This window comes from Melospiza melodia, chromosome 6 (genome assembly GCF_035770615.1).
Source record: "Melospiza melodia melodia isolate bMelMel2 chromosome 6, bMelMel2.pri, whole genome shotgun sequence".
In the NCBI taxonomy this organism is placed as follows: domain Eukaryota; kingdom Metazoa; phylum Chordata; class Aves; order Passeriformes; family Passerellidae; genus Melospiza; species Melospiza melodia.
The window spans coordinates 23,511,100-23,525,542 of record NC_086199.1 but is presented as its reverse complement, the minus strand read 5'-3'; the positions used below and the strand labels follow the sequence as shown (position 1 = coordinate 23,525,542).

General features: G+C 50.3%; 1 protein-coding gene across 4 annotated transcripts in view; it reads right to left on the bottom strand.

Annotated features, from left to right (window-relative positions):
- LTBP2 (latent transforming growth factor beta binding protein 2) overlaps positions 1 to 14,443 on the bottom strand; it is a 71,743-nt gene that overhangs the window by 32,459 nt on the left and 24,841 nt on the right. For all 4 annotated transcript variants that reach the window (XM_063160299.1, XM_063160298.1, XM_063160300.1 and 1 more), the window contains 5 exons: positions 5,539 to 5,720; positions 4,044 to 4,214; positions 2,276 to 2,476; positions 1,679 to 1,947; positions 38 to 140 (listed from right to left, as the gene is read on the bottom strand). In XM_063160299.1, coding sequence (XP_063016369.1) covers positions 38 to 140; positions 1,679 to 1,947; positions 2,276 to 2,476; positions 4,044 to 4,214; positions 5,539 to 5,720 — 926 coding nt within the window. The remainder of the gene's footprint in view (positions 1 to 37; positions 141 to 1,678; positions 1,948 to 2,275; positions 2,477 to 4,043; positions 4,215 to 5,538; positions 5,721 to 14,443) is intronic.

The following is a 14,443-nucleotide window of genomic DNA, read 5'->3' as shown; positions in this document are numbered from 1 at the left end:
CACACTGTCCCAGCTCCTGGCCAGTAGCAGTACTCACCTGGCCGGGGGGGACAGGCCAGGCACTGGTCCATGCCCCAGAAGAGGCCCACACTGCCACAGCAATCCTCCAGCTTGGTAAGCCCTGGCAGGGGGTTGGTGCACTGTGGAGAGAAGAGCAGATCAGGCTTCTGTGGGATGCAGAGGAAACATGTGCCCAGCTGGTAGGACAGCAGCAGAGCCAGCAGAGGGAACAGCTGTCTGGGGTGAGAGGCTGGCACGGCCCTCTTGGCACAGCTCCCCCTGGGACACAGCGGGACCAGGGATATGGATTAAGATAGTAAAAAGTTGTGCAGACAGAACCTCCCTTGACTGCACCCTTCAGAGGGGAAGGGGCCATCAAACAGAGCAGAGATGAACCAGAGATGATATCACCTGGCAAAGCCCCAGAATCAGCCCCTTGCCTGGCTGATTAGCCTGTGAAATGGGCGCACCACTCCAGCCCGGCAGGGAGCTTGTTGTCAGGCACTTTCCTCCGCTGAATGAGTCTCTCTTTCCCCCCAGTGTCGGCAAGGCCCTCTGGATTACAGGCTCCCCCATCGGAGCGGAGCCGCTGGGCCGCGGGCTGGGGCTGGCGCCCGTCCAGGCACGCGTGGCCGCCTGCCCAGCGCTGCATACCGAGCGCGGGGCTGCGGCCGGCGGGCGGGAGAGGCAGGCCCTCCCCGCCCCGCTCCTCACCCCCTCCCGGGCACGGCATCGCCCAGCTGGGTGAGCTGTGAGCACAGCAAGGGTACCCCCTGCCGCCCCTAGAGCATCTCCTACAGCCTCTCCAGGCGTCCGTAACCATCTCTGTGCGTCATCATCCTCTGCTCCTAAGGTCGCAGCACTGCCATTCCCCCACAGAGAAGCAGGGCTTTTCCAGCCCCAGGTTCTGATCTCCTCTCTTCTTGCACTAGAGAATGGCTAAGAATATTTCCTGCTAGAAACGACTTGGATGGGAGTGACTGAAGGGTGGGATGGGAACTGGGAGCAGTCCCCCCAAAAAGGCTGGGGAGCAGTGGGCAGGGGGCTGAGTCCCAGACTGGCAGGCTGGGGGTCTCTCTGAGCACGAACTGCACTGGGGGAGCTCACAGGTGTTCCTGTGGGTGCCAAAAACCTCCAATGCTTTTCCAGTGACGCAAGAGAAACATATGGGGAAAGACAAAATAAGAAATTATGATGACTGTGGGACAGGGGTGAGAAAGTCCCTCACGTGCATTTGCTTCCCAAGCCCCAGTTGAGCTCTCCAGGAAGGCATGGTTCCATGGAAATCAGACTTCCATTTATCGTCTGAGAGGGAAAGGAATTTTCCTATGTTTTATACGTTTCCTATAATAATCGCAGAGCGTGGCTGTAAATGTTGCTATAAATAGGGCACCCTTTTAAAACCAGACTGTGTGTGAAAGCCATCAAGTCTGGGCTGTGCTGCCCCAGGGCACAGCCTGGTCAGGGCAAGGCAGTGAGGTCTCTCTGTTGGATCAAAGCAAGGAAATTTTTTCTTCCCAAGTAGTAACACATTGCTGCCTGTGCCCATGGCACCTGCATGATGCCCATGGTGATGCTGAACAACTTCACAGAATAAAGCCACCCCCTATGCCCCAAAAGCCAACGCTCCCCTACCCCAGAACAAGAAATACACCAACACTTGAAGATGTGCTCTTACCTGCCCATGGAGAGCCTCCCGAAAGCACCTCCCCAGCAGCCCTGGGGCTCTCTGCTGTTGCTGTCTGCTCTCAGTGGCAATGCTGTTCCCATTCCCATGGGAATAGGTGTACCAGGGCACAGCAGCCAGCTGAGGCACCAGCACTGCCTCCACACTGTTCTCCTCCGACGCCTCTGCATCCCCCCGCACCCTGGCCACCTGGTGAATTTGCACAATGGCTTCTGGAGGGTGGTTGATGTGGACGTTCACCAGAGAAGGGTTTAGGGAAGCTGGAAGATGAGTTTACACCACATTTGTGACAATATGGCAACAATTTGGCACCCAAAGAGTATCATCATGAACAAAGTCAAATGGGAGGAGAGGTAGACTGAGCCCACCAGGAAATCTAGAGGAAGACTGCATCTAAGAGAAAATATTTCTCTGGTCTAAAAAGAGGACAAACCTACCAAAATCTCCACAAGAAACTAGGGAAACCTCCTGTCTAACAACCTGGCCTGAAACCACAGGCATAAGGAGGTAGTGGCTTCCTCAGGCCTGTTAGAAAAGCTCTGAGGAGCACACAAGTAGGAGAAAAATGGAGCCGTTGGCCATGCTCACCAAGCTGGTTGGACAAGGGCAGGGTGTATGTGGAGTGCCTCATGGAGCTGTCAGCTGGGGTCTTTGGGCCTCTTCCTCCTTGCTTCTTTTCCAAAGAGGGAGCTGGCAGGTGGCAAAACTTCCCCGTGGAGTTGGAGGGGCACCAGCATTCATCGCGGCCCACACAGCGCCCTCCATTCAGGCAGGGGATCTGACAGAAGTCTGCAAGGCAAAGAGAGGTCTGCTTAGAGGAGAAACTGAGACACTGGCTCTAGCCAAGGGCAGCTGGGGGACACCAGGCAGCTTCACCTGGACAGCTCTAACCCCATGATGTCCCAAGGACCAGGCCCAGCACTGGGCTGGGGTCAGCACTTGCAGCCTGGAGGCAGGCTCAGGTCCCTGCTGGGCAACACCATCTTCCCCAAGCTCTGCTCACAACTGGAGGCATGGCCTGAAGAAGATGAACCCTCCCTTGAGCTCTGAGGCCACAGCCAGGCTGGGGCACCCATGTCCTGGGGAGCTGCCAAGGTGGTGCTGCTGACACAGCAGGATCTCTTGGAGTGGGTCAGGGGCCATGGCAGCCATATGTAGCCAAGTCTGCCCAATTTCTTCCCTTCTGCATCGCCCCCTCCCCACTTGGCAGGGTTTTTACTCCTAGCCCAGAAGGGAACTCAGCAGGATGGGAGAGGCAGACATAACAGGCAGAGAGCCACATCCTCAGAGCCTGTCTCACATCCAGCCCTGGCCCTGCCAGCAGTTCATGTGGGAGAAGTGTGGAGTGGGACAAAATAATCAGGAGCAATTCATCTGCACAGGCTCAGAAAAAGCATTCACAGATGAAACCAAAGTCATGTCCTTTCTGACCTCATCATGCTTGGAGCAACCCAGAGCAGTTCTCAATGTGAACTAAACTCAAGCAACACATGGGATGCCTTCACAGATTATCCTGACTCATTTCAGTATGAGATGAGACACTGCTGCTCCACATTCCTGGATGGCTTGTCAGGTTCATCCCAGGGGATGAACACCCATCCTGTTTCAAGCTCATATGCTCAAGCCCAGCACCCAGTTTAAGGGGAGGAAACACATGTTTGAACTGGGACCTGGGCAGAAATTTCTGTGAACACAATCTTCCATCAGTGTCCACAACAGCAAGACTTTTCATTCTCTGAGTAGAAGAATTTGAGTGATACAGAGACACTCAAAGGACAAGTCCCAACAAGTCCAGCACGTTTCTCCCACCAGCTTGCTCCAAGACAATGTGACCAACCCACAGCTGGATATCCCAGTGACTTGATGAGCAATCCCAGTGGCTCTGAAGGGTGAGCAGTGGTTTCAGCAAGCCCTGTTTATAAGAACAGTTTGCAACCTGCAGCCAGCTCTCCTGGCTGCCATGTGAGTGAAAGGAGAGAACAGGAGGAAATTAGGTGATGAAAGTCAGCCCCAAGACTGGATGCCAACTAAAGCAGTGAGCTGGCTCTGAGAAGAAGGAGGTGGTGAGGCTTGGCTGCAGGCCTGACTCAAACACATACATCCCCTCTACCCAGGGTGAGATGGAAACAGGATCTGCTTGCCCAGGAAAGAGAGCAATGAGGCAAAGTCTTTCTTCCTCCCCCAGAGAGAGAGTAAGATCCAAACACCCCAGAAAAGACCTTCGAAGGCACTGAGAGTAGCCATTGCTTCCTCTCCCTACAGCAGCCCAAGCCCTTAGTCTGTAGAGTCAGGAAAAGCAGGAAGGTAGAGTGGGGAGACAGGCAAGAAAATAGGTGGAGGACATGGGGGTGCTCACAGATGCGGAAGCCAGATTTGGGATCGTGGTCCTGCCCCCCTTGGCTGTAGAGAGTGGTGGTGTCTCCTTTCTCGCAGCTGTTGTAGCAGCGCCCACTCTGGCACGTCTGTTTGCAGATGGTGGGTGTGAAGACAATTTTTATCTTCCTAATCTTCTCTGTCAGGTTGGCCCCTATAAAAGAAAAAGAGTGCTAAGTGGAAACAGCATCTCTAGGCCAAGGGAGCTGTTATTTGCAGCTCAAGTTGTCATTCGCAGCTCAAGCTCCAAAGCATTCCCAATGCAAAGAGGGATTTATGTCCCTCCCCAAGGTGGTGGAGTCACCATCCCTGGAGGTGTTTAAGAAAAGACTGGATGTGGCACTAGTGCCATGGCCTAGCTGACAGGGTAGTGTTACATCATTGATTTGACTTGATGATCTTTTCCAACCTAGCTGACTCTGCAATTCTGTGATTCTGCCTCTCCTTGCCCCTGCTCACGCCACCCTGTTTTCTGCTCCAGCAGCTGTAAGAGTTGGTCAACACATGAACAATGGCACTTTAAGCAATATTCTTTCTCCAGCCACATCAGTAGTCAGAAGACTGGCTGCTCTTAAACCACTGGAAGTCTTCCCACATAAACACACTGTCATTTAGAAGAGAGAGCATCAGGTCTTAAGAAAACCATTGTCACCCAACAAGTGTCCCCTGACCTCTTGCAGCTATCTATGGTCCTCTTCTGGTCGCTCACCATCCTCCCAATTGATGGGAAATCACACTCAGAGCTCTTTGGGACTTGTGGAAAATGGTCAACAGACAGAACTGTTGTTTAACCAGCTGGCTTGACACCAGAGCCTTCCATCCCACCCCAATGGGACAGTCATGTGCAGTCCTTGCTGTGCTCACCCCACTCCCTGTTTCAATCCCCACTTTCAGATTACAGCTTCAGCTGGGTTCATGGCCCTACTCACAGGGGCTGAGGTGCCTCCTTGAGGAACCATGGCTTCAGGAGGGAACCAAGCTGTAGAAGACAACTGGCATTGTCCTAGCTGGGAAAGCATTGGGCTCAGCATCTGCATGTCCCAGCAGCCTGGCCTAATCCCTGCTCATGTCAGAAGGCATCAAGGCAGCAGCCAAAGGGAAGAAATAGATGGTGGTTGCACAATCTGACCTTGAGAGCTGCTCAGACTGAGGAGTAAGCTGGGAGACACCATTCCTACACACTGAGGCAATTCCCCTTCAGGGCTGGGGTGATGTTCAACATCTCTGAGACGCAATTGGCAAAAGCCTTGGCTCCTGTTTCAAGCCATCAGCATTTTGCTTCCCTGATGTGTCCTCCTTCAGTAGAGCCCCTTTCTTTGCCAAGCCCATCAATGCCCATGCTGACCTTCCCTTTTCATTCCACTGAGCAGCACAGTCCTGGCAATCCATGGTTTCTTGGGAATCCCCAGTTAAACTGTTGCCCTTTCCCATGACCCCAACAAGAAGACCCAAAAGAGTGACAGCCCTACAGACCTTACCTTTGGCAGACAAGGTGTGCTCCTGGGAAACAGCGTGTGGGCCAGGTCTGCTCTGCTCATGTCCATTCCCGTTGGGGAGTGCATTAGAGGTGAGCTGGCCATTGCTGGCTGGGTAACGCCGCACAGTCCTTGAGGACCCTGTGTGCTGAGGGGAGACAGGAGAGCCAATTCTGCTCTGAATCCTGTGGAAGAGAAAAAACGGACCAATATGCCTCACAGGTGACTGCACTAACCCACAGTGCCTGTCCATCAATGTAACAGCAACCTCCACTGCCAAGCTGCCTGAGCTGCCACCTGGACACAGAGATTCATCCACCTGTGCAGGATCCCACTCCTCCCCTACTTTCAGTCATCACCATGGCACACTGTTCCCCTCTAGGAGCCATGCCCCATGGCCTGAGCCTGACAGGACATGGCATTCACCAAGACACCCCCTCTGTACCATCACATCAGGCTGTCCCTCCACAGGGATGCTTTGGCTGCCTTGAAGAACCTCTACCTGCCCGTCACACTCAAGGTTTGTTCCTTGACCATAGCAAATGTAAGCAGCTCCAAATACACATGTTCTTATGGTGGAAGTTTTCTCAGGACCTGCCTTCCCAGCCCCAAACAAGCACTAAAAACAGTAAGACAGTCAGAGAAGAAGCCAGACCAAGCAAATACACAAAACTTGGCCCCTGAGAATCACAAACAAGAGAGAATGACCAAGAAGTCTGTAAGAGCAGTTACAACTTTCTGCACTAACTGCATTGTCAGCTTTTGGTACTCTCGGGGGACTAAGCACAGAGAAGCCATCCAGCTCTCAAGGTCAATCTCATACACACTCATTTATAAAGCCATGTAGGCCACAAGGCAGAGCTCTTTGTGTTAAAGATCTTGATCTACTGCATTTGCTCCCATTTCCTTTTACTGACTGCAGCACTAAGCCTCCAAGAGGGTACTCTGCTTTCCAACAAAAGCATCTCACTCTCACCTGCACTACCTGTAAGGAAAAAGGCTTGGTACAGCCAATGGCCAAAACAAGTTGGCTGCCCACATGCTCCTTGGATTTCTTTGAAAGTTCCAGCCTTGGATGCCTCTCTAACTGAACTTCAGTACTGACAACTCTTCTGCGTACCCTGTCCAACACCTCCATCTCTGACAAAGTGGCTGAGGCAAAGAGTGGCACTTCCCACTGAAGTGCCCAGAGAGGCCTTTCCCATTCTGTGGTTTTTACCATCTTCCCTGTCACAGTCAGCACAGGAGATGTGTTACAGTGTCTACAGGAAAGGCAAATTTCTAAACCAAACAGGTCTGGGTGATTCAATGAGAATTGGCTGACAGCAGCTCTGCCTTGCAGACATTCCTTGGATGGCTTGGAATAACAATAAGATCTGGGGAGATGGAAAGGGAGCTCATGCTGTGCTGGTATTCAAGCAGGTCAAGAACAACACACAAGGTAACTGTCAGCCAGCAAGCCCAAAATCAGCCCTGAACAATGGAAAAGATGACACACAGGTCAATTATCTGGGAACTAAACAAAAGGAATACAAACTGATGTGGAGTCAAGGAGGTCTGTGAAGAACCACTCTTGTCAAAGGAGTCCATTTTCATAATTTGATAGAATTAGACACATGCACACCAACCATCTGAGAGCCTATGCTATTTCCATAAAAAAATAAACAGGCAGTATGATGTCAATCAGGCACATGCAAAATTAATAACAAACTGGCTGTGAAACAGAACACAAGAAGTAGTTGTCACTGGGGAGGGAATTAGATGGGTTCCAGGGTGATCAGTATGAGGCCTGGCATGATTCAAGAATTTCATCTGGAAATAAATATTTTTATTTCTAAATAAACATACAATCCACATTGATAATGTGTGCTGCTGACACAGAAATTTGCAATGTGGTGTATTGTGATGAGAACAGAGCAATCACACAGAGCAGTTTGGATCTCTGTGGAGGGTAAATACATCCAAGCAACATGGGATTTTAATAGAGCCAAATGCAGGATTACACTTCTAGGAAGAAGGAATGCAGGCAGCAGCTGCAGATAGTTGGAGATGATCCTGGAAAACAGCAATTCAGAGAAGATTTCAGGGCTAATGACAAGCAATTAAATATGAACTGTCAGTTCAATGCTCTGACATTAGGACATTGAAACACTGCAGGAACAGGGAGGTATTTTTGCCTCCCTACACGTCCTCATCACAGGAGGGTGTATACATGCTATAATATCACCCTAGCTGTGATGTAAAATATGTCACATCTTCTAAGGGATGTGAAAAATATGGAGAGAATACAGGAAAAAACATGATGGAAATAATTGGGGGACTAGTGAAAATGCCTTTCTGTAAGAAACATAAAGTATTCAATCTCTTCAATTTAGAATAAAGAAAGCTGCTCTGATTAGAGGGCACAGGTTTATCCACAGGAACAAAATACCAAGTGTAAAGAGCTGACAACATCTGCAGACTGAAGCCAAATGATTCCTTACTAGAAAGCAGGCCTACATACAGCAGTATAGATCTCTTCCTTCTGCAAAAACCTCAGTGGTGGATTCCCAAACTCCCAATACATCCCTTCAGCAGAGGAGAGTGTGCTGACAAAAATATTTCTTGTCTTGCTAAAATCAAGATTTAAACTGAGATGAGGACAGTAAATAGTGCTTGTTTTTCAATAATCAGCAAGGCTAGCCAGAATAATTAAAGAGAAGTGAACTTTATTTCAGTTCTGCCTCAGTCCCTTTCAGAAGCTCCCCTGAGATTCTGCAGAGTACCACCTACCCCAGATGGCCAGGGCAGCCAGGCATGGCCTGCCCACACATTTCTGAGCTACTAATTCAGCCCTGCAGCCAGAAAAGGAATTTCTGATGAACTGCTTTGTCACCTGGTGTGCTACTGCTAGTTTTGTTAGTGACAAAGGAAAAGCCGTATGGAACCAGACCTTGGAAGCTCAGGTACATTTGTTCTCTGATTTCCAGTAAGAGATCACAAGCACAGTCATATGGGTGAACATGTCTGGGATTCCAAGGTCTTTTCCTGCAGAGATGGAAGCACCCTGAGGAAAAGAAGTGCATTCCCCCAAACACAGTGACTGTCCTAGTGCCGGCCCTGGCATCTGAAGAGTCACTGGGTGAAGGTGACAGGTAGCATAACAGAGGAAAATATCAGCTCTTCTGCCTGAAAACCCTCACATCACGTCTACCCTTGAGAAAAGGGAGCATGCTGTGTGCAAGTAGCAGAGTTTGGCTGGGCTCTACGCACTGCCTGCCTGAGGGAACTTCACCCTTTGTCTTTAGGAACATCTCTTGTCATTCCCAGGATTACCAAATTTTGTAACAAAACCCACAAAACCCCATAACAACAACATGAGAAGGGTTTTAAATAAAATAATCATTAGCATTTCAGTTCCAAAGAAAGAGGGATTACATGACCTTACTACAAGGGGCAGTGCCAACTTCACAAAGGAAAAACAGAGTAGGCACATTATGGTTTGCAACACTTGAGGAAAAGTCATCCTACTGAGATCTCATTGGCAAAGCATTCCAGTGTGAGTTGAAGCAGGGAGGAGGTGTGGGGGGGTCAGATTTGCTTTGAATTAATTTGTTTATTTGGTTCTATTCTAGGCGGATGAGCTCTGGGATTTGTGGACTGAGTTGAGTAATACCATTCAAGCCTGGGCTACAGAAGTCAATGGCAAAAGGCATCCTTCCATCTCAATTTGTCATGCTGAGCAGCTGGCTCATGGTCAGGGAAAACAAAATGGTGTTTTTTCCCATCCAAACCTTCAGAATCAGTCCATGCTGGGCAGACAGGGACTGGCTTGCTTGAAGTGTCTCAGGAAATACACCTGAGCTCACCACAGCAGTACAGATCTGATCAGAAGCCATTAGCAATCCCTTTCCACTTCATGGATCCTAATAAACATAGGCCAGAGCTTGGCCAGTTCCCAGGGATCTGCACTGCCACAGGTTCTCTCAGTAGTGTGGCTGTCCTAGGGGGAAGGGTGAGGATGGGAAACAGATGGGGTAGCTCCAAATCAGCAGTGTGGAGCTTGTGTTGCCACGCTCCATGCCTTCACCTGCTTGAGAAGAGGCAATGAACAGGCAGAGGAGTTAGACACTTCAAGCACTATGTTCCAGTCACTAAAAGTCCCAGGGCCTCATATTCATTCAGTCTTACAGCCTCCCCCAACATGGTATCACTCACTTCCACTCCTTCAGCCAGGCACGTGGCCAGCACACATCTCTGCAAAGAGGTAGTGGTCTCTCCTTTTACAGACAACTGCCTGCTCTTCTTCCATCAGAGCTGCTGACAACTTTCTCTGTGTCAGGGACAGCCTGTAGGGCAAAATCAGCAGGCAGACTCCGAGGACCCCTCTCCTTCTGGGCTGTCCTGTAGCACCCACCTCTGGAGCTCACGGTGGCAGTGATCCAGGACAGAACATGGGGCAAGGAGGGAAGGCAGAGGGAGCAGAGCTCTCCTTCCAGGAGCATGGGTGTGAGCACTCCTGCTGATTTCTACCAGCTGAAAGGTCCAGCTGAGAGACCTCAGTCACCTCCCCATGGAAACACCTATAGGTATGGGGTGCTTATCAAAATTAAGAGATTTGGGATGTGGAGCAATCTGTGCAGACAGATTGACCCACATCTGCAACAGGTCAAAACTATCCAACAAGCACTTTTAGCTGCCCTATTCTGAGATGCAGGTCAATGGCCTGGATCCTCTGTAAGCCTGAGGACACATGGTAGAAGTCAAGAGAACTAAGGGAGGTCTGGTCCCCTACATTCTTGTGCTACATATCCCTGCAGGACCCAAATAACACTTGTATTTCATTCAGCAAGCGATCCCACACATCACCACGGCATTTTTGTGTGTAAACACTTTAATTTCAATGAATTTTGGTACCACTTGAACCCTGCTCTATATTTACTTCAGTCTTAGCAGGGTAGAGAAGGTACAAAAATATTGTATGCTCTGGATATCATGGCTCTGCTGCCAGTCCCAGATGAACCTACAAGGTGCCCTTTCTCTGAACAGAGCAGGTGAGTGATTTCCTGTCACTCCACTGAGGGCTGAGCTGGCAGACTCCCAGAAACTGCACAGATGGATAGGAGGACTTCTGTTTTCTGAATCAACAACAGGGTTTTTTTAAAGCCTGCAATTTCAAGATTAGATACGCAGAGTCACAATAACCAAGTCTAAATCACTGAGACTGAGATATCTGGAAAACAATATTATTTTCCTAACCCACTGTATATAGAAACTATTTGCAAATCTCTGATCACTCCTGGTGATCACGATTCTCTGGGTAAGCAAAAGCCAGAGGGAGTACAGGTGGGCAAACTGTTCTCTTAGTGACTTAACACCAGGCATCCTCCTTGGAGCTGGAGGCAAAGGTGGCAAATTCTTCAAAGCACTTCCCTCTCCCCAGCAGCAACACCTCAGTCTTTCCTGGATTTAGGTTCTATCGGCTGCTCTTCATCCAGCTGTTGACTTTGGCCAGAGTGCTAGTGAGCTGGGAAACGGTGGGGCTTTTTTCTATTTGTGTAAAAGAAATGCCGAGCCAAGTACCACAAGAGTATTGCTGGTTTTTCATCCAGCCTGCCTCACCCTCTCCCCAGCCAAAGCCTGACAGACCACAGCAGGGTGGATGGCTTGAGGCACTGTGGAGAGAGTGAGTCCTGGGCAGTGTGGTCAGCAGGGAGGGGCACTAACCCCAGACAAGGAAAGGACAGAGGAGATGAGGATTGGAAATTTAGTCTTCCAGCTGGAAACAAATCTTCTGATGTTCATGCTGAAGATCAGGGAAAGATGACAGAGACTATTGAGACCTAAGGAGCAATTCTCAGAAGGAAAACAAATCTTCTGATGTTCATGCTGAAGATCAGGGAAAGATGACAGAGACTATTGAGACCTAAGGAGCAATTCTCAGAAGGGCAACAATAGCACTGGCCAAAACAAATCTGAAGATAAGCAGCTCTCAGAGAAGAAAATATCTTCCCAGGGTCCAGAAAAGCTCCAACAAGCTCCATCTCTCCAAATATAACCAGCTTGCTGCTTGGGATGCAGTTGCTGCCTCCAGGTACCCAGAAAGAAGATGTGCTGCCCGTGAGCTGGGAGCAGAGTCCATGGTCAGTGCACCCCAGCTACTCCAGACTGCAGCCTGCATGTACATCTCCACATGAGTGGGCTCAGCCAGGACAGGGACTGAGTCATGCTCAACCCCTGATAACCTGCCAGGGCAACAGGCAGGTTCTCCCCTGGATTTTAAATGCTGAACAATATACTTGGTGTCTGTCTTGTCCATCTGCCTGTCCCTCTGGCAAGATGCCCTCCCTGCTTGGGGCCACAGGGACCAAAATCAGTGATTCACTTCCCCCTTTGTAATGCTCAGCAGTTGCTGATTTTCCACTAAAGCATAACAGAAGAATGGGCAGCCTTAACACCAGCATCTGTGTCTATGGGGGAAAGAGAAGCAGCCAGCCTTGGAAAGCAGTAAATTGACTGCAAACCAGAAACTTCCCCTTTCTTGGATTCCAAATAGGTTCCTCAGCAGGCAGAAAGGATTCAGGGCTCAGGCACAGGAGAGGCATTGCTTAGAGAGCACTCCAGTTTATTATCAATTAGCTCACAAACATGACAAGGAAGACAGCTCTGTTAAGACTCTGGGAGGAGGGGGAAAACCACACCATACAAGGTACCTGACTTCACCCACATTAGGTCCATAAATCCTGGCTCAGTTTATTATCTCGAGGAGCAGCAGAAATACCACTGAAACCTGCCTGCTGTCCCTCCTGCTGGTGTCTTCAGCCCTGGTACCGACCATTGAAATGAGGAGTCCCTGAAGTCTGAAGCTCATGCTCCCCAGCATTTGATGGAAGGCAAGGGAAATGCACAGGAGAAGCAGTTGCCAGCCTCCACAGGAATAAGACCTTCCTGGGAGAGCCAAGCAGAATCTATGTACCATGAAGGCCACAAGAATGACTGCTTGGTGCCTTTGGGCCAGGTCCACAGACATCTACAGCCAGATGCCATGCAAAACAGGACACGAGACACTGGCACCTGGACCATCACAGAGACATCAAGGTGCAAGTCATTCAAATCTTTCTTCCCCTCCAAGACCTCTAGATCTGCTGTTGGCAGAGTGTCACTGATGACACCCTTTGTGTGGGAGGGCACAAACAGCACTCACAAAGTGGGGCTGCAGGGCCAGGAACATGTGTCAGGCTCCCTGATGCACATTACACTCTGTCACTGGCACATGCCAAGAGTCATGTCAATCCAGCACCCAGGTGCCAGCCCTATCCTTTACCACAGTGATGAAGAGGCTCTCATAGAGCCCACATGGCTCTTATTTTGGGCTCTCACCTGTGCCATGTTGCAGGGGTAACTCCAGCTCCACTTGACATATGTGCCAGTGGCTGGCCAAGATTTCTCTGAATCTCTCACTACAAACTGTAGCAGCAGATGTGCAAGTCCATGGGGCAGCAGAATCACCAGCTGTCTGCTTCATGCCACCAAGCTCAGACTCCACCACCACCACCTTGGCATCTACCTTCTTCTGGCCCCCAAAGCAGTGCCAGTGCTGCAGAGCCATCCTAGCTGGCTCCCAGCCTGCCGTGTACTGTGTGAGAACAGAGAGACAGAGGGCTGTGAACTCTAATTTTATCTGTTCAGGAGTTGCCAGACACCACATATGTAACTGAGCCCCTCTAAGCCCACAGACAACTAGCAAGTCCTTTTCAACCAGTCTCTTGGGATCCAATTTTCTCCTTAGCCAAAGTGGCTGCTCACATGCCTCCACACAGCTCTCTGCTGACATTAAATGCCCTTCCTTTTCCACATGTGCCACACATGCCACCTGCCACTCTGTTGAATGCTCTTCTTTGCTCTCATGTATTAGGCAGTGAGCAACTGACTCCCTGGAAGAAGTCCAACTCTCCAAGCATGGGAACAGCACCTGCCTGGCCCAGCGAGGCTGCAGAAACAAGCCCTGCTCAAGGACATGGCATCAGGTGGTCACCAGGAGCTGCAGACTGTGCATCCATCAGAGCTTAGTGCTGATCCATTAAACGGCCAGAATAATGATTTCCAAATGCCAAATGTGATAAAGAGCTGTCTGCAATCTGCTTGTCTCCAGAGCTGAAGTGCAGGCCAAAGCCAAAAATAAAAATGCAGCCTGCAACTGCTCTGAGCTCCAAGTGGAGCCAACAGAGGAACCATGCCAGGTTACTTGATAACAAATGCCACATTTGGGCCATATCCTGAACACTCCATAGACTAAAACTGGGATTTCAGTGGTGAGGGAGACCAGGCAAGGAACCACCTCTCTGTCAGAACTGCCCAGGATGGCCTGTGGTGCTCAGCTGCACACTCCTTTGGGCTGGAACAGTGACAAAACTGCCTCAGTTGGCTTCCCTGCTGCATGGAGGGGCTGGTGCTGAGCAGCACAATCAACAGGCACAGCACTGCTGCCAAATGCAGTCACACAGGCAGTCTCACACCTTAGTGATTAGAGACACATGCAGAAGCATCCTAACAGCTGCCATCACACGCAGGTCACCATCAGTGCCACCATCTCACTGCAGCCATCACGCCACGGCCGCAGCCTGTGCTCCACCACAAACCCCAGCACAAGCTGCTGGCACAGCCAGAGCTGGGCTGTCAGTCAGCAAAGGGCTGTCAGTCAGCAATGGGCTGTCAGTCAGCAATGGGCTGTCAGTCACACAGTGAGCTGTCAGTCACACAGTGGGCTGTCAGTCAGACAGTGGGCTGTCAGTCACACAGAGGGCTGTCAGTCAGCAATGGGCTGTCAGTCACACAAAGGGCTGTCAGTCACACAGTGGGCTGTCAGTCACACAAAGGGCTGTCAGTCAGCAATGGGCTGTCAGTCAGCAATGGGCTGTCAGTCACACAG